Consider the following 26,608-nt stretch of genomic DNA (forward strand, 5'->3'; position numbering starts at 1 on the left):
AATAGTTTGAACAGAGATTTACTATTGTGATATTTAATGAGGTCGTAATCGTTTTGTTCTTTGTTGGCTTCAATGTGCCTGATGCTTGGGAGGGTTCGGATTTTTCAACACACTCTTCTGGAGAATGGTGGGCACCGCTTTGGCTTTGGTTTTAACCTCCAAGTTGAATTGGACTAATTTTTTGAGGAATGTTTGCCGATCTTCTTCACTCACTTGGTCCAAATTGTGGCTGAGATCTGCTAAGAGTTGGTTTTGATCCAACTGGATGGGCTGAAAAGAAGTTTCTTCCGGAATATCGGTCACTGCCGGACCCAATGTCACGGGCTCAATTTCGACGTGATTGTTAGGCTGGCTCTTTTTACAAAACTTTTCGATATTCCTCAGATCTTGCATGGTCACAATTTTGCAGGGATTATCATCGGAATGGCCAACATTGCAATATTGCTTCAAAATATCCCTTTTCGATAAACCCGCTTTCAATAACGTTATCAATGAGTCTCTCGTCAGCCTAGATATCCGTTGAGCTTGAAAATCCGGAGGATGCGAATGAGTCAAACATCCACGTAGTTGAAACATCTGACCCTGACTTTGACACACATTACTCTGGAGATCTGCTCGGACACATTTACAAACCATCACCGAAACGATGGCCAATTTGGCTTGGCAATCGTACGAACTGACTTTACCCGTCAAGCGCTTTTTCGGAATATGCGAGTCCTGCTGATCCTGATATCTGGGTCGATGTCGACATCGATACCGGACATATTCAGACTTGGTCTGCGTGATGGAGAAGCTTTGGTCCCATTCCATCTCCACGATCCACGCTTTGGCCGCATCCAGGGATGGGAAAGTCTCGTGGACGGGTTCATGCTCGTGCTTTTCTGAACAAGGCGTTAAATGGCATTGGGATCGGGTCTCGTGGTGGATCCGTCCCCGGCGAGAAGTCAGTACCTTCTGGCACTTGAGGCAATGAAACACTGAAGAGATCGAAATCTTGATCATCATGGGCCATCATTGAGTTACTTATTATGAGCCAGCTTACGTTTGCGTGAATACATGGCGACGGCCTCCGGTTTTGAATCTGAATCATGGGAAAAGATGATAGTCGAGCCAATGGTAATGACCTGAGTTTCGTCAGTTTCGTCAACCTATTCAATTCGAAATCATGAGCAGAGGTCGAAGCAAGGAGGGACAGACAGTATTCAAGGAGACGTTATGTGGTTTAATGTTGTAAGGGTACATTATACTGTGCTAAATGATTATTTTCATCACCTTAGAGGCGGGCCAAAACTTTGAAAAATGCCAACCAGCTTTGAAAATATGTACTTACATCTACCGACAAAGACATGTTGGGAGAACGAACGATCTGGAACAGACCTCACAAAATACGGGATGTTAGTATTGAAAGAGCTAGACAGTTGCCTCCTTACCGCCCATTAGTAGGATCTGATAGGCATCACATTAGTGAGTGTTCGTTCGCCCGAATTCTAAATGACCAAAATAAGATTGACCTTGGCCGTCGGCTGTACGTGGATTGTGGATGCTGAAAATGAGGTTGAGTGAATAGGAAGCTGGGCGATGGAAATCACCAAATTTTACGAAGCCGACGAATTGGATAAAGTCAGTTGGCGATATCTCTTGATCCGGCGAAAAATCCTGCAATTTCAATCGATTTGACAAAAAACTGCACAGGGGTCAGTTGGGGTCTAACAGGTGGGGTTGGACTGATTTAATTTTAGTTTAACATGGAAATGTTTTGTAATAGTATTAATAGCTCAGCTCATCAAACGTGTAAGCATTAGAATGAGAATGACACCGCACATGATCACAATGATCTAACTTAGCAATTCATTTGAAGTTATACTAATTGTTCGGTACTCATGACTTTAGCTGTCTACAGCAAAATTTGTATATCTTGTGAGGCTAGTGAGTGACCTGCAGTGAGAGTGCTTTACGACGTTGGAGCGGCGTTTCTTTGCTAGTTGACGGACGTCTGGCTCTTCTTTCTCTTTTATAATTTTGTTGAACTTTCTGATCCTGTTTTCTTCATATTAGGAGCGCATTTGCCTTTTTTCAGCTTCTCTTTTCATCAACTAAGGAAAGTCCTTTTTTTCTAAATAATCTGTATTAACCATCAGGAAGAAAATTAGTTGTTTATAACTTTACTGCACCTAATTAGATAATTTATTTTCATTATCAATTTAAAGGACGTCATTGTATCAATAAAAAGGCACATAAAATGGAATGTAAACTCTAAAATGTTGCATAATTGGAATTGTAAGGGAAGCAGGACCTTTTTGAGGGCAAACTATTAAATATCAATGTTCTGAAGTAGGGTTGGTTGGTTTTTCATTAATGCCTAATGATTTTGTTCCTTAGTGTTGGAACTAAAATTAAAATAAAATTTCACAAAAAATAATTGGCATTGCCTCAAGAAATTGTTTTTACTTGATCAATCTAAAGGTTAATTAAATCTTGGATTTTTTATAGTTCAATTTGTGCCCAAATTTTGTTGCAGACAGTCAAAGTCATGAGTACCAATTGTTCAATGTAATTGTAATTTCTGTCCATGCCGCAGAAGATTTTTGGATAGGATTTTGAATTCTAAAAGAATCTAGATCAACCGTTATGCGAGGGATAGCCAAATTCGTAAGCTCTTATTCTTTAGTTTTTAAAGTATAGCAACAATATAAATCTAAAATAAAATAACTCTTTCATTAAGTACCATTGTACAATAAATTCCTAGTTGCAGTTCACAAAATTATCTATCTCTATGGTCCAAAGGATATAGCAGTGACCAATGTCTGAGTGTTCAGTTCAAATGGGCCTGAAAATCGAGAAACTTTTCTACACAATACATGGTTTTATTGAAGTAACTCTACTAATAGATCTACCAAACTCAATCTTTTGTTTTTTAATCTACCTCAGACTTATTAAAAAGGCCCTGAACTTTTCCCAAACTAAACATTTTTTTCACCTCTGACTTGTTTCTTAATCAAGCACTTTCGTCACGCTCGTATGACGTCACTTGAGGAAAACGATTGGAAAAAACATCTCAGAAAAATAGGAGTACCATGGACGGCACGGAAGATTTGTTAACCCGCTTAAAGCGGGATCTGGCGCTCCAAAATAAAGTCCATCAAGATCACGTATCCCAAGCGCAGTCTGTGGTGACCTTGACGGCAGAAAAGGTCAAAAGCTTGGCGGATCAGGAACGTGAAGCGAGTCTGCGACGTTTTCGAAAAGCAGTGGAGCGCACCAAAGCCCTACCTTTGCTTGAGCTGACCTACACGACCTTGGGCTGTCAGCTGTTTGAGCAGCTCTGCATGAACATCGATGTCAATCAAGAATACACCTCTGTAAGCGGTTGTGTCGAGTATTTTTACTGTGATAAGTGTGGGCTCCTGATGCGAATAGTCTGGTTCCAGTTGTAACTTTAATTTGGCGGATTTATCACTTATTTTGGGTACACATAAAAAAAAAGTGTTATCTTAAGCATTACTGTCTGAATTCTGAAACTTTTTTGTGACCTTCAAACCTTCAAATTTAAAGGAATTAAGAAAGAAGCATGCTAGATATTGGATTTTTGTAACTTATTCAGTAACATCTGTCAGTAATTCGAGTTTGATAACTTCTTCGTCATTGTAATGCTGAACACATTTCAACCTTTTTTGATTGCTAGATCTTACCTCAATGGAGCGATGTGGCTAATCAGCTTCAAATCGACGATCTGCGGATCCAATGGGTTCAAACCTGCGTCCGGCCTAAAGAAGGGCTGACTCGAGCCATTCTCGAAATGTATATGCGCGACAATGGCACTCTGGGCCAAGTCTTGGGGGCTCTGCTGGACCTGGAACTGTTTGCCGTCCTAGGACGAGTGGTGGACGCGGTCGAGCGATTCGTCAAAGACCACGAAAGTCGCCCAGAGACCCTCAAAAGACCCAATCCCCAATACTTCTCGATTCTGGCCACTTTGGCGAGTGTGTTTGGCCCGCAAGATCCTTGCTCGGATATCTACAAATTGTCGTCTCTCAACCACCAACCTCCATTAACGCACTCCGTATTGGTCCAAAGCTCAGGGGAAGGACGAGACAACATGGATTTTCTGGACCAATTTGGTCCGTACAAACCGGAAATTCATAGCAAACTGGATTTCGATGCCCCGGCCTTATCTAACCAAGCTCAGGACAGCAAACTTTGCCGCATTTTGCTACTTTTCGCGTCCGATGGCGTCGAGTTCAGCGAGGCTATTAAGTCTTGGATTCACGGTTTCGAATTCGAAAACGTACGGGCTGAAGTTTTCCAACTGAACGAAGTTTCCATGTGGTTCGAGGTCATGCAGAACCCCGAAGCTTGCTGTCTGAAATGGGCCAATGAGGCCGATTATGTGGTGCCTATCCTGACACCCAATTATCTGCGAGAAATTCATAACGGATCCGGCCCAGACGGCGAGGGCCTTCTCCCCACATCGGCCACACTGAATCGCTTTTTGTACAACTGTCTGCGAGCTCGATACGCCCAAGAAGGGTGCAAGAACAAAGTGGTTCGGCCCATTATTCCTTCGGAGTACCTGGCTCAAATCAGTCGATGTCAAGCCGTGCAGATTGATCCTGTTCTGAGATCAGTGTGGATCCCCATGGATCGCACTCGAGTTGAAGGCCGACTCAAGAGCATGCTCAACTCGAAAAAGATGATTGTCAGTAACTAGCCGTAGAAACTGCGAACGGCGGCTTATTCATTCTTTACGTGTTTTTCAAAATGTTGTACAGTTCTATGATCTACTAATGTAAACCGTGTTTATGTTCATAACAAACCCATGTATTTCTGTTTTATTCTTAGTTATTTAAGCGTCGGTCGAGCCTTCGTCGTCCTGCGGTTCGTCTTCGGATTTTGATGGTGGGACGTTTCGTCTGCGTTTGGGTCTCCCAGGGCTACTTCTGGGTTGGGGACTGTCGTGCTTGGCCCCTCTTCCGGCTTTGGCCCCTCGTTTGGTGGGCGTGGATCGGCCTCGGGTTTGCCGTTTGGGCTCTTCCTCCTCTTTCATCTCGATGTCTTCATCTCCGGCTTCAGTCTCGGGTTCCGGTTCGGCTTCGGGCTCAACGGTGGGCTCGGGCTTGAGGTCAGCTTTCATGTCGGCTGCATTGGTGGTAGCATTGAGTTTCTCTTGGGTCTCTTTAAGTTGTTGCTGGAGAAAACAGATGGTGCTCTGCATACCCTCCATATCGGTGTCCAACTCGGCCACAAACTCCTCCATTTCTTGCTCGTTTTTCTTCATGGCTTGACAGAGAGTCTTTTGCATGGCCAATTCCGACTCCAATTTCGAAAGCCGCCCACTCGAGATCATTTTGCCAATGTCCTCGTTCTCTTGGAGCAATTGTCGACATTTGGACATCAATCGTTTGCCCGTAACCGAGTCTGGGGTGAACTTCCAGGCCGTCAATTCCTCTTGCGTTTCTTGCATTTTCTTCTTGGTTTCCACCAATTCTTGGCGAAGACGTCGCATGATTAAATTCGTGGCCGGATCCACCAAAGTGGCCTTCATGGCATCCAACGTGGGTGCTTGCGAGGATTTGAGCTCGTTGATCTGGGCAGAGAGGATCTGAATCTCTCGTTCTTTGGCCGATAATCGCATGATGAGCACATTCTCCCGGTTGGTATGGGACTCTGCGGTTCCACCAGAGGATTCTAATTTGAGTTCGAGATCACGTAACGCGTGCTCGTCGTTTTGACGGGCCTGCTCCAGTTGTTGGATGTATTTATTTTGTTCTCGCCAGGCCTCTTTGAGCTGCTCCGGGGATAAATTGTCCAAATCGGCCTCGGTCACACTTGAAGCTGAGGCCAACGACCCTTTTTGAGAAATGGGCTGGGTCTCGTCTTGAGCCGGTGCCGTCGAGGCGGTGGTGTCTTCCGAGCCATCACGATCATGGTTGGATGCCGCCACGTCAGTCTTGGGGACATGCTCCGTGACCCCGGAAGCCACATCCGCCATTCTTGCTACAAGTTCGGTGTATGAAATTGAGATTTAGGAAGCTTTTCTTTCCATCAAATTGGTGTTGATTGTGGTCTTTGTTTTGTTATGCTGGATTTTGTCAGACGGGGAAATATGGACTCACTCAACCTGGAAAAAATGTGGGGCTAGGATTTGGGACAAAAACGAACGGTAAAATAAGTTTGATTTATTTCAACACGGGAATTGTTTCGATCACGGTAATGGAGGATTCGATTTCTGGAGAAAAGGTAAGGTTCAGTTAAACGCGGATAACAAAAACATTGTAGTATGATATGACCAAGGTTTGAGATTTCGGGTCAGGATTGCACTAAATTTCCTGAGGCGGGTCGTCTTTCACTTCACTTGCCATGACCGTAGCTCCTCGTGGTCTTTTGTTGGGCCTCACCGGGGTTTGAGGCACATCTGATCCCAATAACTCGGGTTCCCAAGAGGCCGAAACTACATTGATGGCGTCCCTGTTGGTCTCAATACGGTGACTCAAGTCTTGAGATGGTTGTGTGTTAGATAAAATGCTTTTGGCCCCTGGTTCCAATCCCTAGAATAAAGAAAAACAATGATAAGTTCAATGTTCGCTTCCACTTTCAAGATATAAGAGGCCTTACGGAAGTCAGTTGAGTTGCAACTAATAAGGCGACCTTAGAAGATGGCGAGGGGGGAACACTACCCTGAGACGATATGTTCGCGTCCCGAGGTCGTTTTTTCGCCCTCGCTTCGACTTTCTGATCAGAACTCGGTGACTCATAATCCATCAAATCCCGCGAATGAACCTTGGTTTGGAGTTTATGGTGTCGGCTGGTAACCGTCCCCATGACTGATGGTTCGGTTTCCTTTTCGACCTTGAACTCCAGGTTCCCCGTTGTGTAACCTGGAGGATTATAATCCTCGGGGGCTTCATCGTTGTAAGTTAACAAGATGGTAATGTACATGCCCAAAGGCAACGGTGGCAAGTGTTGTGTAAGGAGAATGATGCGGCGGAACATGTGACGGGTGTCCGAAAATATGGCGTTCTCCTCTTGGAACAGGTCCGCCTTGGATAGAAAGGCCATTCTCGGGGCCTTATCCGAACCCATGTACTCAAAATCGAAATTGTATGTCTCATGAGCATCTTCGGCACGTTGAGATTCTTTGTAAATTGCCAAAGTCAGCCTAGCTAGATAACCTTTCTCAATGGCTTCGACAGCGTTTCGGACCCTAGAGGTGATCTGTTGGGCTGGACGACTATCCGAAGCTGCGTTCAAGATCCGTAGATTCAGACCGTCCACTTCACATTTGTTAAATGCACTCTCTAAACGAAACAAAAATCATTATCAATCATCCAGTCAAGTGTCTATCATAATGGAACAATTGTTCATTTGTAAAAAATGCTGCATGTCTGATTCTATCTACTATGCCCTAGTTTTAGGTTTTGACAATAAGTGGCACTCAATTGCTGGAAAGTTGCTAAAATATGATATTTATATTCTAGAAAAGCCAATCTTGTCCAACATAGATCATTGCTCAGATTTGCTACCTTGTGCCTGAATTGGTTTCCAACTTGCTCTCAACCAGACTTTTGTAGATGACTTAACAATGGACGAAATTGACTCATGATTAGGTTTGTTCATTCCTAGAGGACCAAAGGATTTCTAACTTTGCACTCTTTTGGATCTTCTGGGCTAAAATAACTTTTTCGCAAATTGAAGCCCTCAAAAAACATAAGAATGATAGGCTTCTGGTGAAGACTGATTGTTTGGTCCTTCCAGGATCCAATTGGTGAAAAACGCAAGTTCTAGCCAAATGGCAAAAATCATTACTCATTTTTCTCGCCGAGGTTTATCAATTGTCAAACTTATCATTCACACATGACCAATCGAACAATCCAGGAAAAAGGATTATAAGCCTAAGCATAATGACCTGGTATGTTGGAGCGCAAATACAAAACGGTGGACACGCCCACAGCTACCAATTTCTTGACTAACTTCAGACTGGTTTCCCGGGTTTGAAGGTCTACAGGAAAGGTTTGGCCCCAATTGGTGGTCTTCAACTTGGATTCAAACACCTTGGGGCGCGTTGATAAGGATGGGTGGGCCGACACCGTGGTAGACATTTCGAACGAAAAAACAGGAGAGACCCGCACAACGGCCGATTTGAGCAACAGGTTCCGTCGAACAAAAAAGAATCCGGTGCTAATCGAGAAAAACAGGATCGTTTCAACGGGATCTTGTCAGTTTTCGCGCCATGAATGTGGGCGGGAAAATTTGAATTGCTCGCTAGAGATATCGGAATGTAGTACATGAGGATGTCATTTTTTACAGGCATGGAAATGCAATAAGGTGCAAGTGTGTGTCCGGTTTGAGCTACACATTTGGATTTTTATTTACTGCAGTGAATTGTCTAAGTGGTCTGAACAAAATAGTAATTGGGTCAAAATCGCGAAAAATTGGCTTATTTTCAAAATAAAAGGCATGGAAGACAAAAATACTTGCCGAAAGAAAACAAGTTTTTTCAAGGTTCTTGAAAAGAAAATCAACAATAGAAAAAAATTGTATAGGTTAACATTAGTCCAAAGAGTCCAAAGAGATGTTTCCCGACTCACACGTTTTCTAGGTATGTTAAGTCTAAAAGTAGAAGTGACCTCCCAAAAAGTACGAACTGACCCCAAAAGAAAGCTGTTCCTTGGAGGACCAAGGAAAGAAGCTCTGCAAAGACTACAAGGGGTCATTTTTGGTCATTATGTGTCAGTTTTCAAGCACTTGCCATTGAAAACAAGGCCACTAATTGCCCTCTTATCAAATGCAATGGCTTTTACCTTCAAATATGTTTTACTCTGACCAACTCTTTACCAAAAGTGTTTTAGTTTTGGTGGATTTTTGATCTTTTAAACTGACTGAATGGTCCAGGTACAAAAAAGAAGTATACAGGGCATTAGTCCTTACCCAATAAAAGGAACGAATTACAGTTACAATTCCATTGGTCAAAAATAGTTATTCGTTACGCAACCGTTACTCAAAAAACTTGTAACGGTGTTACTCGTTACATTTCCTGAGATTTAGATGACCAATATTTTATGTTTTCCTCACTCAAGACCATACTCCTCTAAAAAAATTGTGTTTTTTTGCTTCTAGCAGTCCTAACGCCCAACATTAGAAGACTTTGAGTCCAAAAATTCAATAATGAGCTTTGGCATTTAATCTTAATCTTTAGTCTTAAAATTTTCATAGGATGGGATAATGATTGTTGAAGGTTTGAAACAACGTCGCAACAGTCATGGCGGAAAAACAGGATTATCCCTACTTTACTTCACATTTGCTCGGAGTCAGGTCTTTAGTCAAACGGAATTTGATTGAGAAGATGTTAGCAAAAAAGTAGCAAATGCAACAATATCTAAAACCAAGAGCACTCTCATGGTAGTTAAGAGCAAGCACAAAATTGAATCATGACTTTCATTGTTCATAATATGTTAGATACAAAAAGCAAAAAATGACAATTTCTTTTTGAGTCTTAAGTTTCCTCAGTTGTCACGAGATAAACGAAAAATTAAAGTCCATTTTGGAAGCTGAAGAAGGTGCGAGTAACGAGTAATCATTTTAGTTTTTAGGTCGTTACAATTACACAATTTTCCAATGTAACGGAATCACTGTTCCTTTTTCGAAAAAACGTCAGGCAAAAAGTTGAAACATCAAAGGGCTCACTGAAGTCTGACTTGTGCCAGACTTGCCCCAGGTTTAGTGTTGGACGAATCCACTTCTATTAACCAAGGGCAAAATTCGACTTCAAGGAATAGGACATGCTCATGGGGGTCGTTGTTTACCCCTTTTCACTTGAGCGCCCCCTTTTCAATTAACAAGGGGTATTTCCAGGTTTTGGCTAGAGACCCTGGTCAGAGACGCGCGAGGTTTGACAAGTGGCTCCACTTCGAAAAAGTAAGCGATCAGATGAACTAAAAAGTTTCCAAACATATTTCGAATTGATGCGCTGTATAAGAAAGGGTATTGTCATGACAAGCACCATGAATGATATTTTTCAAGGACACTGAGAAATTTTATTCCAAGACAAGCTGATTCATGGATATGGTATTTTAGATTATCAAAAGTAGTATTGTTACTTTCTAAATACTTTCTGAACCCATTTTTATAAGATTAGATTGCAAACATATTTCATTAGATTATTCAAATTAACATTACGGCATGTGAATTTCCAGAGTCTCTCAAGAAACAAGTCCCATATACTTTAAAATTTCATTTGTTGAATGTGGTTGTACTTTCTTTTTTGAAGTGCTTTAGTCCAAATTGACCCTGGCAGCCATAGATAACTTCATATATAGATCGATCAAGGGCGCTGCGATCGCGTCTTTTCGTCTCAGCTGTCGCTGGTGGAAAAAATGTTTCATTCGTAGTCAAGCTACTGAGGACAACTATGGTACAAATTTGAATCGTTGCCGGCTCGTCCAAATTCAGAGTAGAAACCCCTAATACGACTCCTTGTCAAGCAATTACTCTCGTCTAGCACGCTTGATAAAACGGGTTTAAGTAAGTTGTCCGACCACATTTTTTAATAACGCAATTTTGAAGAGGTTAAAATGGGGCTCAAATTGAAGTTTTCATCCATGTGGTGGAAACACTTAACTGAAACCCAAGAAACAAGACTAGGTTCAGGCTGACCTCCAGAGGTGTCGGATTTGCCTTGTTTACGTAAAATAGGCGCAATCATGTCGCCCACATTCAAGCACATTGTTGGGAGATTGAAACAAAATCCGAGTGCCTCATCATTGCGTTGCAATTTCGGATACATTTTGTTACACTTCGAGATTTTCGAGAATGCGGTGCTAAACAAGGGCAATCAATAGAGTACATGATTTGCTCAACGAATGTCCAAACTTTTTTTTACATGTTACGTGCAAGATGCCCTAAAAACATGTTTTTTATTATTCTACCGCTCTTTCTACCTGTATTTTGTAAGATTCAAAAGAAATTAAGATTGAAGATAAATAACAAACGTTTCATGAGAATAATTCAAGCCTGAAGCGAGATTCATCAAGTCGGGCATTAAACTCTTTGATCTGAATGAAAAACTCCGGACGAAATAAAAAGTTGTGATTGGTAATTTGACATTTACACTTTAACAGTGACAAAAAAATTCTTAGTCTTACGTAGAATTGATAGTACCACATTGTCAATTGAAACATTGACGATCCTTAAGAAGTAAACCATCATCCACGAGAGCTGTTCTCAAATGACTCTACTGCCAAAAACAAGGTTTATGAGACTACATCCGAAGAAAATCCATTAGTATATGATCCCTTACATAAATATGTTGCTCCTGGAGTTCGAAACGAAAATCTGAATGCATCATTAGTGCATTGCATTATTGTTACATTTCGTTACACTTTCGAGATAAGTTACTAAAATGAGGGCAAATGCGTATGTATGTGATTTGCAGAGCAAAACTACATTTTTTTTGATTGCATTATGCCAAAACCACTTTGATTTTTATCCTATTCTAACGCTCTTTGTTCATTTATGTTTGTAAAAATCAAAAGAAATTGAAATAAAACGTGAATGATGACCATTTCATGGGAATAATTCAACTTGCCCAAAGCGAGATTTCACGAAATATCTTTGTCCCTTTTCCACCAGCGTCAGCTGACCTGAAAAGACGCTCATGCGGTGCAGCTCCTGTTGAGCTTAAGCATTCTAGTTATGGTTTTCTATGCTGGCAGCATGCGAGAAATCAGCGTGACAGCTACATTTTATTGAGAAATAGCATACTGATGCAATTCTAATGGCAAAAGACACTTTAATGCTGTAGAATATGTTGGTTAAACCCAAGGAGAATCAAATTTGTCATAAATCATTCAAAGCTTTGCCTTTTTATGCAATGCAAACATGTTTGGTCTTTTTGGAAGTGACTGACTCCCTGTTGATAAAGTTTCCAAACAAAGCCCATGTTCGTTGACAATTGGCAGCCAATCAAATCGCTCGAATTTGATGACGTATACTCAACCTCGCGGGTCTCTGCATCCAGGGTCCCTAGTTTTGGCTATGTCATGAGTCAATAACAATAGCGTCGAAATAAGCAGCAGGTTGCTCCACAAAAAAACAAAAGGATAGTGCTAGAGACGGTAAAAAGATAAAACTTTAAGCTTGCTTTGAGGCAGAAGTTCAATTGTTGGTTGAAAAAGCGGTGTCATTTTTACATTTGACACATCCCTACATATCCGAAAGATGGCGCTTGTGCGCAAAGGGGTACAAAAAAAAACTGAGACCGCGATCATACCCCATTTCTACCATTTTCTACCATGTAATGGCAAACCTTTGAGAACCTTTTGTTTAAGGATATTGTCTTTAATATAACTCTAGTGCAAAACATATTTTCAATGAAAAGATAAAGTGCCACTTTTGTAGGGGAAAAACTACTTTATTAACAAAAACACACACTTTGCTTTGAAACCAGAGTTCATCAGCAATATGCTAGGCAAACCCCTAATCATCAACTTGAAACAGGTATGGAGAAGATGGACTTCAAATCAGTTGATGAGTGTGTAATAGTGATGCTTTTCTAGATCTTGGAACCAGGGCTGGTTTAAAATTTGTTCCTGCTCTTTGGTTTTCATTTATCTACCCTTTTTTGCTTCAATTGGGAGCTCCACCAGAGGTTCTTCAAGCAAACTTTTTTTTGTAATATGACTCCCGGAATGGAAACTTGTGGGGAAAATTGACAAAACAGTCCCCTTCTTTGCTCAAACTGAAGAAAATAACATTCTGGCAAAGCAATAGTCGGCATCCCTGCATGTTACAGTGATCTTATTATCAATAATAGCCATTTTTCTGTAGTGTAAGCTAAGAAGGAGGCTTTTTTGGCAATTTGCCTTTAGTAGTGCATATGAAACATTGAAGGTGCGACCTAGGAAAAATACGAGAAAATAGAGGATTAGTGAGTTATTAGTCAACATACTGCGAAATTCTTGAGCAATCCAAAGTTTAACAAGCCAAAATTTGGTGGATGGTAGATAAGTGTATTGTTAAAGATTGAAAGCTCATGAGGGGGGGATTGTAAAAGTTATTCATGTTTATAGCCTGAACCTCCAATTTCATGGTTATGGCTATAGCTGTAAAAAAAAGTCGAATAACTTTTTTAACACGTTTTCCGAGTTTTTAGGGTATATTCGACTATTTGGGGTTCATTCGACTTTTACCAGCCTTTTTCTGGTTTTCACACATTTTGTCCAGTTTGCGCATTTTGTCTATTTTCGTTTGAGCGTTTCTGCTTCCTTCAACGCCACAAGAGCAAACAAAACATAACGAAACGCAAAAAAATGGCAGACGTCGAGATCACGTTGTAATGTTTCAAACCAGGGTGAGCTAAGGCATGCATAGCTAGGGAGTTGTCCGAAGAAAGCTCAAAGTTGCACGGCATAAAACTGCAGTTACTAGTTGAGCAAAACGCTTTGTAAAGGTACTTAGCCATGTCTCCCTCTCCTTTTCTGATGCATTGAAGCCTTCTCTCCTGACCACTTGAACCTGATATTGATGGAAAGCTTCACATTAGCATGAATAACTCTTAAGTAATTTGCTAACACATTCTCCAGGTGGACCAGCTTGAGGGGAAGACCGTTCGATTTTGGAAGTTTTAGGAAAGCAATTTCCAAATTAGATACCTTTTGGGCCCGTTGTGGTTTGCCTGATGTCCAGAGGTTTTAAATTGGACATCTAGCTTCTTATACCTAAAACTCTAGAAATACACCACTCAATGCTTGTTTTCTGCATATTTTATCAACTATTTTCGCAACTATTTCGCCATTTTCCCAGCCTTTTTTAGGCGCCAATTTACCAAATTTAATCGACTACTTTTTACGGCTCTAGTTATGACGATAGTACTGTATGAATAAGCTTTTGTTAAAATTGAATGTATCTAATCAGGAAAAGGGAACATGTTTTTCCAGCCATAAAAAAGCCAATGTATCTTTAAGATATTTTATTTCTTAAAGCATATAATCTCGTTCTCTAATTTCATGTGAATAGTTTTCGAATTTATATTAAAAAAATTGAATAATTATTTTTGGTATCTCGCAATTTCCAAGTTATGAGTCGTTATCCCGAGGCTATGTGGGCGAAATTAAGATTTATGTGGCTTGAGGAGGCACCGATAGCACCAATGCTAATCGACGAGATTATCATAGCTGCAACGCACGCGAGACCATTGCACTGATTTTCGTTCTTTGTATTGATCACAAAATCGTCCTTAGATCGAAGAGACAAATCTACCAACTAAACCCGAATTTGGTCGAGGGATGTAGTCTCGCGTTTTCTCTTTAGAGAGAACGCGAGATTCCTCACTGAAGCTTTTTGTCACCTGGACAATCTGGCGAATGAAAATGCTCTTTAGCGTGACCAAAACATGTATGCTCTTTACACGTTATGCTTAACAAATGACAGGTTTACCCACCCAATAGGCTCTTTTACTGCCTGACTTTTTTATTTCAAACGATTGAACATCGCTTTGTTAGGTATTTGAACGATTTTAAGTTCGTTCGTATTTGAGGTTCTTTGTTATGGCTGTTAATCTTTTCCTAACTGATATTTTACAAGTGTGCATATGTAGTCCGTCACCTTTGAGATGAAAAGTGCTGGGTGTCGAATCTCTTTTCAGCCCATCCATCCGGTCCGACTGATGCACAGGGAGACAGATTTAAGAAATGTTTTTATGGATTCATCTTTACCCCTACTTCTGATATAAGTCATTTTCAGAGCTGATTACTTACGCTACCGTATGGCACTTTAAGTAGCCCTCAAAAGTTTTGAAAATGACGAGGGATCTATTGTTCTACTGGGTAAAATACTTTTTGGATACTTCTGTTTTAAGTTAAAAATGCCTCTTCGGTTGCTCTTTTGTATCATCTCACTCCGTCAACCTTGGAAGTAATCTCGCAACATCTCAAGAATCTTGTATACGCGCTTAATTTACTTCCAATTGGCCAACCCAACTCTCTGTACTTAATAACATGTTTCCCAACCCTCCCGAACCATTGAAAACATAACCTCTCAGCTCTTTTCCATCTCCATTTATATTCCATATCCATCATCTCTTTTGCACCCGACGACCCGGTTTGGTTTTTTTCGGCCGAACCGAGTCGGGCTTTCTCCCCTGGTTCTTTGTATCTGAGCGAGAGGATTCTTGGCCACTGTCTTCCTTCCACCCTCCGCAAAGCTTAGCCCTGACTTACGTTGCGCTCGTTCTTCTTCCCTATGCGACAGACCAGTGCTGCCAGATACTCTTCATAAAGCCCAGAATTTGTAAACGTGGCTTCTTTGCCGTCTCAATATTAACGAAAGAAATGGATGACCTCCGAGAATTAATGTCATGTTCTGTTTTCTCACTTTCATTCTCAAACCTTAATCTCAGACTTGAATTCAAGAGTCGCATTTCTGAATGAACTAAAGTAGCACAGGCTGTACATCTATGAAGGTACTTTAAAAATCTCTTAGGGGCTCTCAATGACCTGGAAGTGCCTGTGCTACTTTGGGCCTGTTCCTGTCATGGCTACTTTTGAGCTGAAATTTGGCCGCCAAGCGGGCTGGTGATCTGGCAGCGCTGATAATGACTGGACATACTCCCGTGCGTTCCTCGGTGAGCGTGTCTGTTCTGTAGGCTGCCTTAGAAACGGAAGAGGAGCTCGCTGAATGAACTGAAGAGATAGAGACATCCAACCCACGAACGAAGAGAAGTAACTCCGCTTCTGATTGCCAAGGCGAAGAAGGTTGTTCTCGTAACACGCGGATCCCCTTCATTATTGTGGTTCGGATTTTGGTGAAACGGGTTCATTGGGGTGTGTCGTTTGGGTCCCGGGGACCAAAGAAGCCGAACTCATGGTGAACACGATGAGCACTAGCACGAATGGGAGCACGGGAGCCGGAGGATTGGGCACCATCGCCATTTCCGTCTCAGGTAAATATCATGGGATGAGAACCAGTGTTAGTAAGTTTTTATAAGTCGGCCCGATCCATGCCTTAAGACCTTGGGATATGACTCAATGGCAGTGGATGGGATTAAAATTGGTTGGAGTTTAGATACGTCAAAGTAATTGCCAACTTATGTTGCCTTACACCTTAGAACGAATGATTTGACCTGACAAAGACATTGTTTGTTTTTGGGGGAAACACTTTTTTAGCGATCGATCAATTTGAAATCAGTCGAAATTAATACCACATGGATGCCCTCTTTTAACTTCTTTATTTTGGGAGCCAAAAATAAGTCGTTATGTACCTACCTACCTTTAAACTAGAGCATGATTGCGATGGATGACTTTAGACGAAGGGTCAAACTCTTAGTTAGCTAAATCATTTTGAAAGGGTTCCCTGTGTCGTTTCCATGAATGTGCATTAAAGACGTGTGCGGGTTTGATGGTTTTCAGGCTTGGTTTCAGGTTTGGCCGAATTGGCGCATTCCGAGTATCAAAGTGGCGACTATGAGAATGCCGAGAAGCATTGTATGCAATTGTGGCGACAGGATTCGACCAACACGGGCGTCCTCCTCCTGCTCTCCTCCATCCACTTCCAGTGCAGGAAATACGACAAGTAAGCCCTTCATGCCATGCCCAAACCAACCACCCTTTCAGTCTTCAGCTCGAGGTCTAATCACCCCTTTCTCGGGTTAGGTCGGCCCATTTCAGTAACTTGGCCATCAAACAGAATCCGCTCTTGGCCGAGGCTTACTCCAACTTGGGCAACGTGTACAAAGAGCGGGGTCAATTGCCGGAAGCGTTGGAGAACTATCGCTACGCGGTTCGATTGAAGCCCGATTTCATTGACGGCTACATCAATCTGGCCGCGGCCTTGGTGGCCGCCGGGGACATGGAAGGCGCTGTTCAAGCCTATGTTTCGGCTCTCCAGTATAATCCGGTAAGATCGGACAAGACCACGTCAGTCAGTCAACCAGTCTTGGCATCGACTTGACAGCATTTGCGCTTTCTTCACCCTTTAGGATCTGTATTGCGTCCGCAGCGATCTGGGCAATCTTCTCAAAGCCCTGGGGCGACTGGACGAGGCTAAGGTAGGTGTTCTGGGCTCTGTCCGCTAAGCTCCTGGCCTCTTCCCACTCTGCCAGCATCTCCTCTGTCCCCACCCTCCTTCACCCCTTATGAGACCCACCTCCCATCCGGCGAGCTCATGCAGGCTCTCCCGACCCCAGGTTCGCTTCAAAGCTTCTGATTCAAGTAACCATTAGGCTGAACCCTGGGTAGCGATATCAATGAACCAAGAAGGCCGGTCTTGACATGTCGGCTCTTCAATGAACCCCAAGACGTTGGAAGCCGGACGGCTAGAGCCCGTGCTAAACAAGGTCTTGCGGGTTTCAAGTCGCGTTTTCGACGTTCAACTTGCTCCAAGCGCATGCGGATTTGCTTTCCGTTCTCAATGTGGAGAACACTGACGATACTGGTACATACTCGGGTCTTTTGGTTCGTCCCCAGAGACGCGGCTGAGCGGTTAATGCGATCGATCCCCGCCGAGACAATGCCGGTTGTTGAGGCACCTGGATCACACCCTCAGCCACCCGAATACCTCAGGCTCGGTCGATTCTCGAACACAAATCTGGGCGTCCGAGTTTGAGGCATTCACCCACGCACGCGATGTGGATGCTCATACCGACGACAGCTACGGGCCGCAATGCTTTTCGTTTCATTCCCACATCTCCATGGTATGTTGCCATGCCCAGCCAGTGGGGCCTACATTCTTCGATGTAGGTCCTGGCTGGTCATTGCACGCGCACATTCAATGAACCTGGCCCCCGCGTAGCTGCTCTAAGGTCGCGCTTTGTCTTGGCTCTGGATCCGTCGATTCCCTTGTGCTTCTTTGTTTCAACGTACGTCTGATTAGACTCGTAAATATCAGTCCAACCCCTTGAACCTTCATGGGGATCCAGAGCTTGCAGACCGAATAATCGTTTGTTTCAGGTCTTTGTTTCGGTCCACTTGATGATTCTGATCATGGGTGGACAATGCTGGTCTCTCCAACGGGTCTCGCCACGATTGGTCTCTTGGTCTTCGGACGATTCAGCCACCAATCGTGACGGGGCCCTTGGATCCATTTCTCTTTCAGGATTGCGAAACATTTCTCGAGAACGCGCACTTTTTGTCGAGCAAGTCATGTCAGTATCACGGATGCCTTCCAATCAGTTTAGATGTTGCAACGCTGACCTTGAATCTAAAGTTGAGTCGAATTGGACCTCTGAAGAGTGGAGTAAAAGACGGTCAGCTTTGCAACCATGGCTAAGAAGTTGGAACAGGTCGTAACAAAAAACGACCACGAAATTTGAAGTGGGCCTCGGGAGTCCCAAAATTGACGTATTCAAGCGTCCGCCCCCCTCCCCGCCCCCCTCAGATCCACACTTTTCTCTCTTCCTCACATCTAACTTAAGCGTACGATAACTCTGAACAGAAAGAGAACTAATGAGCGTTATTATTTTCTTTCTCCCCATAAATTAATTGTAGATGTTTTGTCCTACTGCTACTACTTCTACTACTACTGCTTCTGCTGCTGCGATGATGCTCTCAAGTGGTCTGCTCGCTTGAGATGCGGGCGGTCACATTGGCCAAATCATCCTCCGCGGGGAGAATGAATTGGGAGATTCCCATTTGAGGCTCTAATCTACGGTCCTCCGTCCACAAAGTCCACGTGAAGCTCAGACCAGACAAAGCTGTTGTGTTAGCGAGTGAGTTGGTTCAAAAACAAACTGAGCTCCATCCACACAATGGCAATGGGTGATAGCTCTCGGTTTTTTGAAAGCGGTGAGGTAACCCTTACGACGGGGCTCAAGTGGTCTCCCTTCAGAGGGCCCAAGGCAGTCGGTTTTTGACCTCAACCTAAAACAGGGGACCCAATTGCTTTCGTTTTGTTCCCGTCTGCCGACATGCATCCATATGTTGTTGCTTCTGCTTCCCTTGGTTCGTTGATTCGGTTGCCCCAAGTCTCGTTTTGGTTCGTGCATCTTCAATCTGTACAATCTCCAGAGGCTCCCTGTTTTTCCCCAAGGTCCAAGGCCGACTACACTGTCCCTCTGAACGAGGGGATCCACCTGTCCATCCCATCCATCCATTCACATCACAAGGTCATACCAGGATTTCATGAAGAACGCCCCCGCGCCTCTGCGACCATAAAATACACCTGATTCATCCTCCTGATCATTGAGCCATCCCTCCGATCCTCGCTCTCCTTTTGCGAACGCTCTTTTGCCGCCGCTCGCGCGCCATCCCAAGCCAGTTCAACCAAAAGACAATAGTAAAATCACGGCTGTGATCAAGCAGTTGCAATGGACCAAGTTGGGTCAATTCCTTCGTGGAAAGCCGAAGGGTAGTCTGATGCGAGTCTGAACACATATCCAGCCCATCCGAGTGCCTTTTCGCGATTTCACCTTCAGCATTTTGTCATTTGGCGTTTGAATTGGCTTTAGTCGATTTAGACTCCCCAAGCGATCCCTCTGACATGAAAGCAAACAATACATCAGTACCAACCTGGTTTCAACGGCATCGCTTGCGCTTTCAACGTCACCTCACACTCACTTCACATTCAGATCGCACCTAATTGACCAGGCACTAATGCTCTCTCTCTTTTTCCCCCTCCCTTCTCCCTCACTCCCATCACCTGATTCACGAAAATAGGCGTGCTACTTGAAAGCCATCGAGACCCGCCCTGACTTTGCTGTGGCTTGGAGCAACCTAGGATGCGTGTTTAACGCCCAAGGAGAGATTTGGCTCGCCATCCATCACTTTGAGAAGGCCGTGGCCTTGGATCCCAACTTCTTGGACGCATACATCAATCTCGGCAATGTCCTCAAGGAAGCCCGCATCTTCGATCGGTAAGCCATTTTCCTCCTTCACATTTCCATCTCTGATTTAGAACGCGAAGCAGACCTTTTCACGACCTTTTGAAAGTGTCCAAATGTGACAAAAATCTTCAATGTCGTTCGGGGGACACATTGTGGACCTACAGGTGGTCCTTCATCATCATCATCCTTGTTCCACTTGAAACTAGGAGGACTCTTGCTCACTCAGCTCCTCTCATTCGGCTTAAGCGCGTTCTCTCCCCTTTTCATTCCCTCCGTCTCCATTTGTCGTGTCCTCGATCGACCATTCCTTCTCACTTCTCCTTCTCATCGTGCGTGTGCCCTCTTGATTGCTTCGAGCCATGTTTCATCGGCAGAATGATGTGTTGTTCCAAATGTCTGTTGAGTCTTGTTGCACAGTGGATCAGGAGCGGGTAGCGTCTAAGTGATACCTTTTTTGCTCTGCTTCTTCGTGGTCCAATAAAGCGGCTAATTACAATGGAGCTGGCCTTCATCGAGAGTTGCATTTGATCCTTGTGATGGTCTGTTTTTCCATCAGTTCCATTTAAGAGAGCATCCTCCGACAGACTCTCCGACCATCTATTTTCCTAATAGTGATCATAAGTTTTGGATCAAAACAAATTTGAGGAGGAAAAGAAACCTCATTAGTGCTCATTCTGGAATCATGGAGTACCAGCAGATCGTGGTCTACACGGTGGTTTCCCTGCCGCAAAAATTCCCCCGAAACTCATTACTTCCCGTCCAATCAAGATTCTCAGGCTCTTTTCTTCAGGGTCGTTGCCACCAGGCAATGTCCTCACATGACAAGAGGTTCATTAGCGCTTCAAATGAGTCTGGCAATGGGTTTCCTTGTTCAATCGACAATGAACATCCATCGGGATGTTTGCCGTTGGTGGGACCAGCCCGAAAGCACTTTCGTTGGAAAGTCGCTGTCGGTCTAGTCTTGGACAATCTTCGAAGGTACAAGCCTATTTACCGAAATCGACTTGTCACCCACCATTCAAAGGCTTGTCTGATCGGATGCCAAATTTTCAGCTTGCCATTACCCTTCAAATGTTGTGCGACTTTAGAAGCTTCTTTCTAACGTACTCTTTTTCGTTTCAGTGCGGTGGCTGCTTATTTGAGAGCCCTTAATCTCAGTCCGAATCATGCGGTGGTTCATGGAAATCTGGCTTGCGTCTACTACGAGCAGGGGTAAGTGAATATTTTATAGTAAATGGTGTCTTGAGCCCCGAAAGTTCTGACAAAGACAGATGGGAGAAGAGGCCTTGCTTTCTCATATATAGTTCTTGAGGCTCTTTCTAGAAAAGGAACGAAAAGATACAAAAGTAGTGCAGTTCTGAATATACGACCAGATTTTTCCCTTTTATGGGACTTCTCCTGGTTCGAAATTTGAAGGTTTCCCTAGAGATCCCTAAATAGATAAATGGATGAACACGACGAGTATGAGCCCACTTTGAATTGAGAGAACCTAAAAAGCCGAGAACTTTGAAGAAAGCGGTTGAAAGTTCGACACCAAGGGACATGTGGGCATGGAAGTCAGTCAGGCATTTGCATAAACAAGACGCTTCTAAATTTATTCAATTCCTGAGGTCTCTCGACCTTGTCAAGCCCAGATTACCTTCTCACCTTGGAATCTCTACCGTGTCTTTCACCGAGCTTTCAAGTCCTCTTGTAGTGGCAGTAAATCCGACTAAATATAATCTCTTTTGTCAACACACCTACCCACAGACCCAACCATCCTCCCGCAACCCAACTCGCGTCTTTTGTGCGTTGGGTTTTCGGGGAAATCCTAAACTTTGTCTAATAAAAAGCAGGGCTTAAGAGGGCACTGAACACAATGCCGAAGCACTATTGCATTGTTCACTGGAAGGGAGAATTCGGAACCGAGACCGAAACGCTTGCTTGTCAACTGGCAAAGAGGCTTTCCTGTGTTTTTTGTCGTGGGCACCAAGCTCAAGAAGTGTCCACCAAGGTCAGGCCAGCCAACTGGTGAGGGATTAGAGAGTTTAGTTTAGACTCACTATTGTTATGTATCGACCATCCGTCCGACGAAAATACGGCTACCGTATCAAATGAATAACCCCGTTATTCATTCTATTAGTAAAAGTCTCAGATGCAGCTATTGCGTGATTTGTCAGTCCGTTCTCGAGCTCCTTAATTACGTTTTGGAAATGGATCCTACTTCATCATCACGCTTCGACGTGGAACATTGGGCATGGCCATCTTAGTACGGATAATTATGAATGTCTCTTCATTGCAGTCTTATCGACTTGGCAGTGGATACCTATCGCCGTGCCATTGAGTTGCAGCCCAACTTCCCCGATGCCTATTGCAACTTGGCCAACGCCCTGAAGGAGAAAGGCTTGGTCCAAGACTCCGAGGAATGCTACAACACCGCCCTCAGGTATGTAATCCCGTCTCGCTAATGCCAGAACTAATTGGATACTCCAATTTCCACTCATTTAATTAAGTCCGCTCAGTGCGTAGTGGAAGTAGGGATTTAGGGTGTTGATCGGAAGAGATTGGTCAAGATTTTCCATTGAAAAGTCTAGGAAGGCCGCAAGTTTTCGATTATAAAGAAAAGAAACCAAAACTCCAGGCAAGAGTAACGACTGATTTTCGAATGCACTAATTCGTATATGTATAAGCAGAAAATGCTTTTCCTCCTCATGTGTGTAGTGATAGCGAAATGGCCATTAATCCTACTTATTTGCCTAGTGAGCCGATAGGTACTTCATGAATGAGGCTATTGAATACACACTCCCTCAAAATCGCTTCCAATCCCAATTAAATACTCATCTCAACCTGGGTTTGTCCCCTAATGCCATTGTCTATTTCTCCCAAGAGCCATCGAATTTATTTGAAAAATGCTCCAATGATTGGAACCTGCTGCCAATTTGGGGGGACTTGCATTCACTCCCCTTTCATACATACGTACCTTCATGTTTCGACGACTTCGAAACCTTTGTGTACGTGTATGTTCCAGCCTGTATATCAGCACTTGAATAGATCCTTAATCATGTTCCCGCTCTTCTGAGAACCGTCCTCTTTTCATTACTAGAGTGTGCTCAAAAATCGAACAGGTGCGACCTTTCGAAATTGGGTTCCAGTTTCTTATTTTCTGGCCATCTTCCTCTCTCACTTTCACGCTCCAAAGTATTGTGACATTTGGCTGTGACAGGAGTAGCCTCCCATAAGAGGGAGATTGACCCAGTTGTCAAATGTATTCCGTTTCATGAGCGTTTGTGTTCATGTTTCATGTTCCAGACTCTGTCCCACGCATGCTGACTCCTTGAACAACTTGGCCAATATCAAACGGGAACAAGGCTACATCGAGGAAGCCACACGCCTGTATTTGAAGGCGTTGGAGGTGTTCCCGGAATTCGCTGCGGCTCACTCCAACCTGGCCTCGATTCTTCAGCAACAAGGCAAACTGAATGAAGCTCTCATGCATTATAAGGAGGCCATCAGGTGAGTTCCAGACATCATGACTGGGTTGGAGAGTATCCCAGGCTGGAATTTTCCCGTGTTGTTCGCTTTATGAATATTGAGTTTTTGATCACGTTGAACATGTTTGAAGAGACGACGAAAAAATCGATAGTTTGCAATTTTTCCTCGACTTTCTCTGGATGATGTGAGTGTTTGTAAAGGCTCAAGCCACTTTACTTCAAAGAACTTGTGTTCCTCTCATCATTTTAAATTTGCGAAGCGTAAAATGAGAAGTTCTTCAATTGTTTCCCTCGTCCTCCTTTACTAAGTCGTCCTTGACGGCTGGTTCATCTGCCTGAATGAATGAAGATGAAAACCAACATCCCCAGGAGACCAAATGGATTTTTGTCGAGAAAGATTCGTTTCCCCTTTTTCTGAAGCTCAATATGAAATGGAAATTTATCGTCTTCTCTTTTTTTTGTTTGAAGAAAGTGGTTAAGGTTTCATTTGAAAACTTTTCAAAGTTCTCCAATTCGTCTCGGATTTCATCAGTTGGGCTCTACTCAAATTGTGATTTCGCTTGTATTCCAGGATCCAACCAGCTTTCGCTGATGCCTACTCCAACATGGGAAATACCCTCAAAGAGATGCACGATGTCCAAGGAGCTCTTCAATGTTACACAAGAGCCATCCAGATCAATCCTGCGTTCGCGGACGCTCATTCTAATCTAGCCTCTGTCCAAAAGGTAATTCATATGAATCCCGGGAACAAAATGACTTTTCCTTGTACCATTGTTGGATAATGAAAGGAACTAGAGATCTGATTAATATCCTCTCCCATCTCCGGATGTGTAGGACTCTGGCAACATCCCTGAGGCGATTCAGTCTTACCGAACAGCGCTCAAACTGAAGCCCAACTTTCCTGACGCGTATTGCAACTTGGCTCATTGCCTCCAGGTTAGAACTTCGAGTCATTTCCTTCCTAGACATTTTCTAATCAAGCCGAACTGACCAACAACCTTTTTTTTACCCAAGATTGTGTGCGATTGGACTGATTACGCGGGTCGTCAAAAGAGCTTGATTTCGATTGTTGGTGATCAATTGGAGAAGAACCGTCTGCCCTCGGTTCACCCTCATCACTCTATGCTGTATCCACTCTCACATGAGTTCCGCAAAAATATTGCCAATCGACACGCCCAGTTGTGCTTGGAGAAGATCAGTGTACTTCACAAGCCGGCCTACAAGTTCCCCATGAAGCTAAATGGTCGTCTCCGAATCGGTTATGTCTCTTCCGATTTCGGCAACCATCCCACCTCACATCTGATGCAATCCATTCCCGGGGTTCACAATAGAGAGAAAGTAGAGGTCTTCTGCTACAGTTTGGCACCCGATGATAGTACGAGCTTCCGACAAAAGATTGGTCGGGAAGCCGAGCATTTCATCGACCTGTCGACTTTGCCTTGCAATGGCAAGGCCGCCGATCGCATCTATCAGGATGGCATTCATATCTTGGTCAACATGAACGGCTACACCAAAGGAGCTCGCAACGAGATCTTTGCTTTGCGACCCGCTCCCATTCAGGTAATGACCATCCCTTAGATTGTAAAGCTCTTACTCATGCAATGATGATCCTTTTGAATTTGAAACTTTGTGAGATTACCCCATCATACCTCTAAGAAGAACTGAACCCATGTTTTCTCAAGTCAGATCGACAGCTTATGGGAAACCATCGATTCTCAATCCCGATCCACCTTCTTCTTTCAGGCCATGTGGCTTGGTTATCCCGGTACGAGTGGCGCTCCATTCATGGATTACATCATCACGGACAAACAGACTTCCCCATTGGAATTGGCTAGTCAGTACTCCGAGAAATTGGCTTAAATGCCGCACACTTTCTTCATTGGAGACCACAAGCAAATGTTCCCGCATTTGGGTGAGCGAATCATCATGAGCGGGAAGAACATCAATTGCGAAGGAATGCCGGTCAAAGATAATGTAGCCGTGATCAACGCCGTGGACACGGCTCCTATTTTCGAGAACGCCCAAATCCGCGAGATCAAACAGACCGAAATGGTCGGAGACAAGAAGGATACCCAAGTGGAGGTCCGAGTGACCATCGCCCAACTCCCCACCACCATGGCCATCGAGTCTATGATCCAAAATGGACAGGTTCAAACCTCCGTCAATGGGATCATGATTCAAAACGGCCTCACCACCAATCTCCTCTCGGCAAAAGCGGCCACGGGTGAGGAGGTGCCCGAACAGATCATGGTGACCACCCGTAAACAATACGGGCTTCCCGAAGACGCCGTGGTGTATTGCAATTTCAATCAGTTATACAAAATTGACCCGGCCACACTCAAGATGTGGGTGAACATCCTCAATAACGTTCCCAATGCGGTCATGTGGCTTCTGAGATTCCCACAAGTGGGCGAGACCAACATCCTCGTAGCTGCTCAACAAATGGGACTTCGCAATGGCAGCATCATCTTCTCGAATGTGGCGGCCAAGGAGGAGCACGTGCGACGCGGTCAATTGGCTGACGTGTGCTTGGACACGCCTCTGTGCAATGGACACACCACGGGCATGGACGTCCTGTGGGCGGGCACGCCCATGGTCACACTTCCAGGCGAGACACTGGCTTCACGAGTTGCTTCGTCGCAATTGGTCGCTTTGGGTTGTCCAGAACTGATTGCCAAAGATCGCAGTGATTACGAAAAGATCGCCATCCGTTTGGGAAACGACAAAGAATTGTAAGTGGTAAATTTGACGCCTTATCCCAATGATCATTTGATGATTTTTGTTTTTATTCCAACAGTTTGCGGGGAACGCGTGCCAAGGTGTGGAAATACCGAATTGATAGTCCCTTGTTCTGTGTCAAGACTTATGCGGCCAACATTGAGAAACTGTTCTACAAAATGTGGGAGCGACACGAACGCGGAGAGAAACCCGATCACGTGACAGAGTTGTCGGTTTACTGATTATGTCGGATTGTGGACACACTTCCACGAGTTCCGATTGCGCTCTCTTTCTCCGTTTACATCAGATATCATCACCGGTATATCCCCACCCACCCACCCACCCTTAAATGAAGATTCATTCAGAGTTAAAGCATTGTATCATACACAATCTCGCGAAACGTCGTTTCCCCTCCATGATTTAGTGTTCCCTTGGTAATTGGGCTTACCCGGATTGGGTGTAGTGTTTTCTGTTTTCGAAGGAATAGGTCAAATCCGGCCCATCTAGAAGCGATAAAAGGATTTACAGTGCATTCAACGAGTCCATGCAAAGATTTGTCCGGACCCGCCCGTCTGTGCTTTCCATTATGATGTAAATAAGAAAATTCCCC

At 43.8% G+C, this 26,608-nt stretch overlaps 4 protein-coding genes across 4 annotated transcripts; 2 read left to right on the plus strand and 2 right to left on the minus strand.

Moving 5' to 3' along the window:
• Positions 1 to 17: 17 nt before the first annotated feature.
• On the minus strand, positions 18 to 6,084 carry LOC131878137 (uncharacterized). The gene is made up of 4 exons (XM_059224035.1): positions 4,850 to 6,084; positions 1,331 to 1,366; positions 1,043 to 1,148; positions 18 to 977 (listed from the first exon to the last, which is right to left on the minus strand). The coding sequence occupies exons 1-4, from the start codon at positions 5,987 to 5,989 to the stop codon at positions 70 to 72; spliced, it is 2,190 nt and encodes a 729-aa protein (XP_059080018.1). The 5' UTR covers positions 5,990 to 6,084; the 3' UTR covers positions 18 to 69.
• LOC131877390 (uncharacterized) lies at positions 3,008 to 4,832 on the plus strand. The gene is made up of 2 exons (XM_059223036.1): positions 3,008 to 3,359; positions 3,683 to 4,832. The coding sequence occupies exons 1-2, from the start codon at positions 3,075 to 3,077 to the stop codon at positions 4,706 to 4,708; spliced, it is 1,311 nt and encodes a 436-aa protein (XP_059079019.1). The 5' UTR covers positions 3,008 to 3,074; the 3' UTR covers positions 4,709 to 4,832.
• A 72-nt stretch (positions 6,085 to 6,156) lies between the features above and the next one.
• LOC131877393 (HORMA domain-containing protein 2-like) lies at positions 6,157 to 8,249 on the minus strand. Its single transcript, XM_059223041.1, has 3 exons — positions 7,904 to 8,249; positions 6,613 to 7,295; positions 6,157 to 6,545 (listed from the first exon to the last, which is right to left on the minus strand). Exons 1-3 carry the CDS (start codon positions 8,094 to 8,096, stop codon positions 6,318 to 6,320), a joined length of 1,104 nt encoding a protein of 367 aa, XP_059079024.1. The 5' UTR covers positions 8,097 to 8,249; the 3' UTR covers positions 6,157 to 6,317.
• A 7,377-nt stretch (positions 8,250 to 15,626) lies between these two features.
• On the plus strand, positions 15,627 to 26,342 carry LOC131877382 (UDP-N-acetylglucosamine--peptide N-acetylglucosaminyltransferase 110 kDa subunit-like). Its single transcript, XM_059223022.1, is given in 13 exon segments — positions 15,627 to 15,934; positions 16,401 to 16,563; positions 16,644 to 16,887; positions 16,970 to 17,038; positions 19,644 to 19,840; positions 20,933 to 21,022; positions 22,092 to 22,235; positions 23,099 to 23,302; positions 23,852 to 24,005; positions 24,115 to 24,216; positions 24,295 to 24,840; positions 25,024 to 26,012; positions 26,078 to 26,342. Coding segments are annotated over 13 exon segments (3,144 nt in total). The 5' UTR covers positions 15,627 to 15,855; the 3' UTR covers positions 26,241 to 26,342.
• The last annotated feature ends 266 nt before the right edge of the window (positions 26,343 to 26,608 follow it).

This window comes from Tigriopus californicus, chromosome 3, assembly GCF_007210705.1.
Source record: "Tigriopus californicus strain San Diego chromosome 3, Tcal_SD_v2.1, whole genome shotgun sequence".
Taxonomy (NCBI): domain Eukaryota; kingdom Metazoa; phylum Arthropoda; class Copepoda; order Harpacticoida; family Harpacticidae; genus Tigriopus; species Tigriopus californicus.

Bases quoted from the DNA above. Each gene is read 5' to 3' on its own strand.
- LOC131877390 (XM_059223036.1), top strand. From the start codon at position 3,075: ATGGACGGCACGGAAGATTTGTTAACCCGCTTAAAGCGGGATCTGGCG. The intron at 3,360-3,682 runs GTAAGCGGTTGT...TTTGATTGCTAG, and splicing joins TCAATCAAGAATACACCTCT to ATCTTACCTCAATGGAGCGA.
- LOC131877393 (XM_059223041.1), bottom strand. From the start codon at position 8,096: ATGTCTACCACGGTGTCGGCCCACCCATCCTTATCAACGCGCCCCAAG. The intron at 7,296-7,903 runs GTCATTATGCTT...TGTTTCGTTTAG, and splicing joins TTTGCGCTCCAACATACCAG to AGAGTGCATTTAACAAATGT. The intron at 6,546-6,612 runs GTAAGGCCTCTT...TCTTTATTCTAG, and splicing joins TTGCAACTCAACTGACTTCC to GGATTGGAACCAGGGGCCAA.
- LOC131878137 (XM_059224035.1), bottom strand. From the start codon at position 5,989: ATGGCGGATGTGGCTTCCGGGGTCACGGAGCATGTCCCCAAGACTGAC. The intron at 1,367-4,849 runs GCTTAAATAACT...GGTCTGTTCCAG, and splicing joins ACGACGAAGGCTCGACCGAC to ATCGTTCGTTCTCCCAACAT. The intron at 1,149-1,330 runs GTAAGTACATAT...CGAATTGAATAG, and splicing joins ACATGTCTTTGTCGGTAGAT to GTTGACGAAACTGACGAAAC.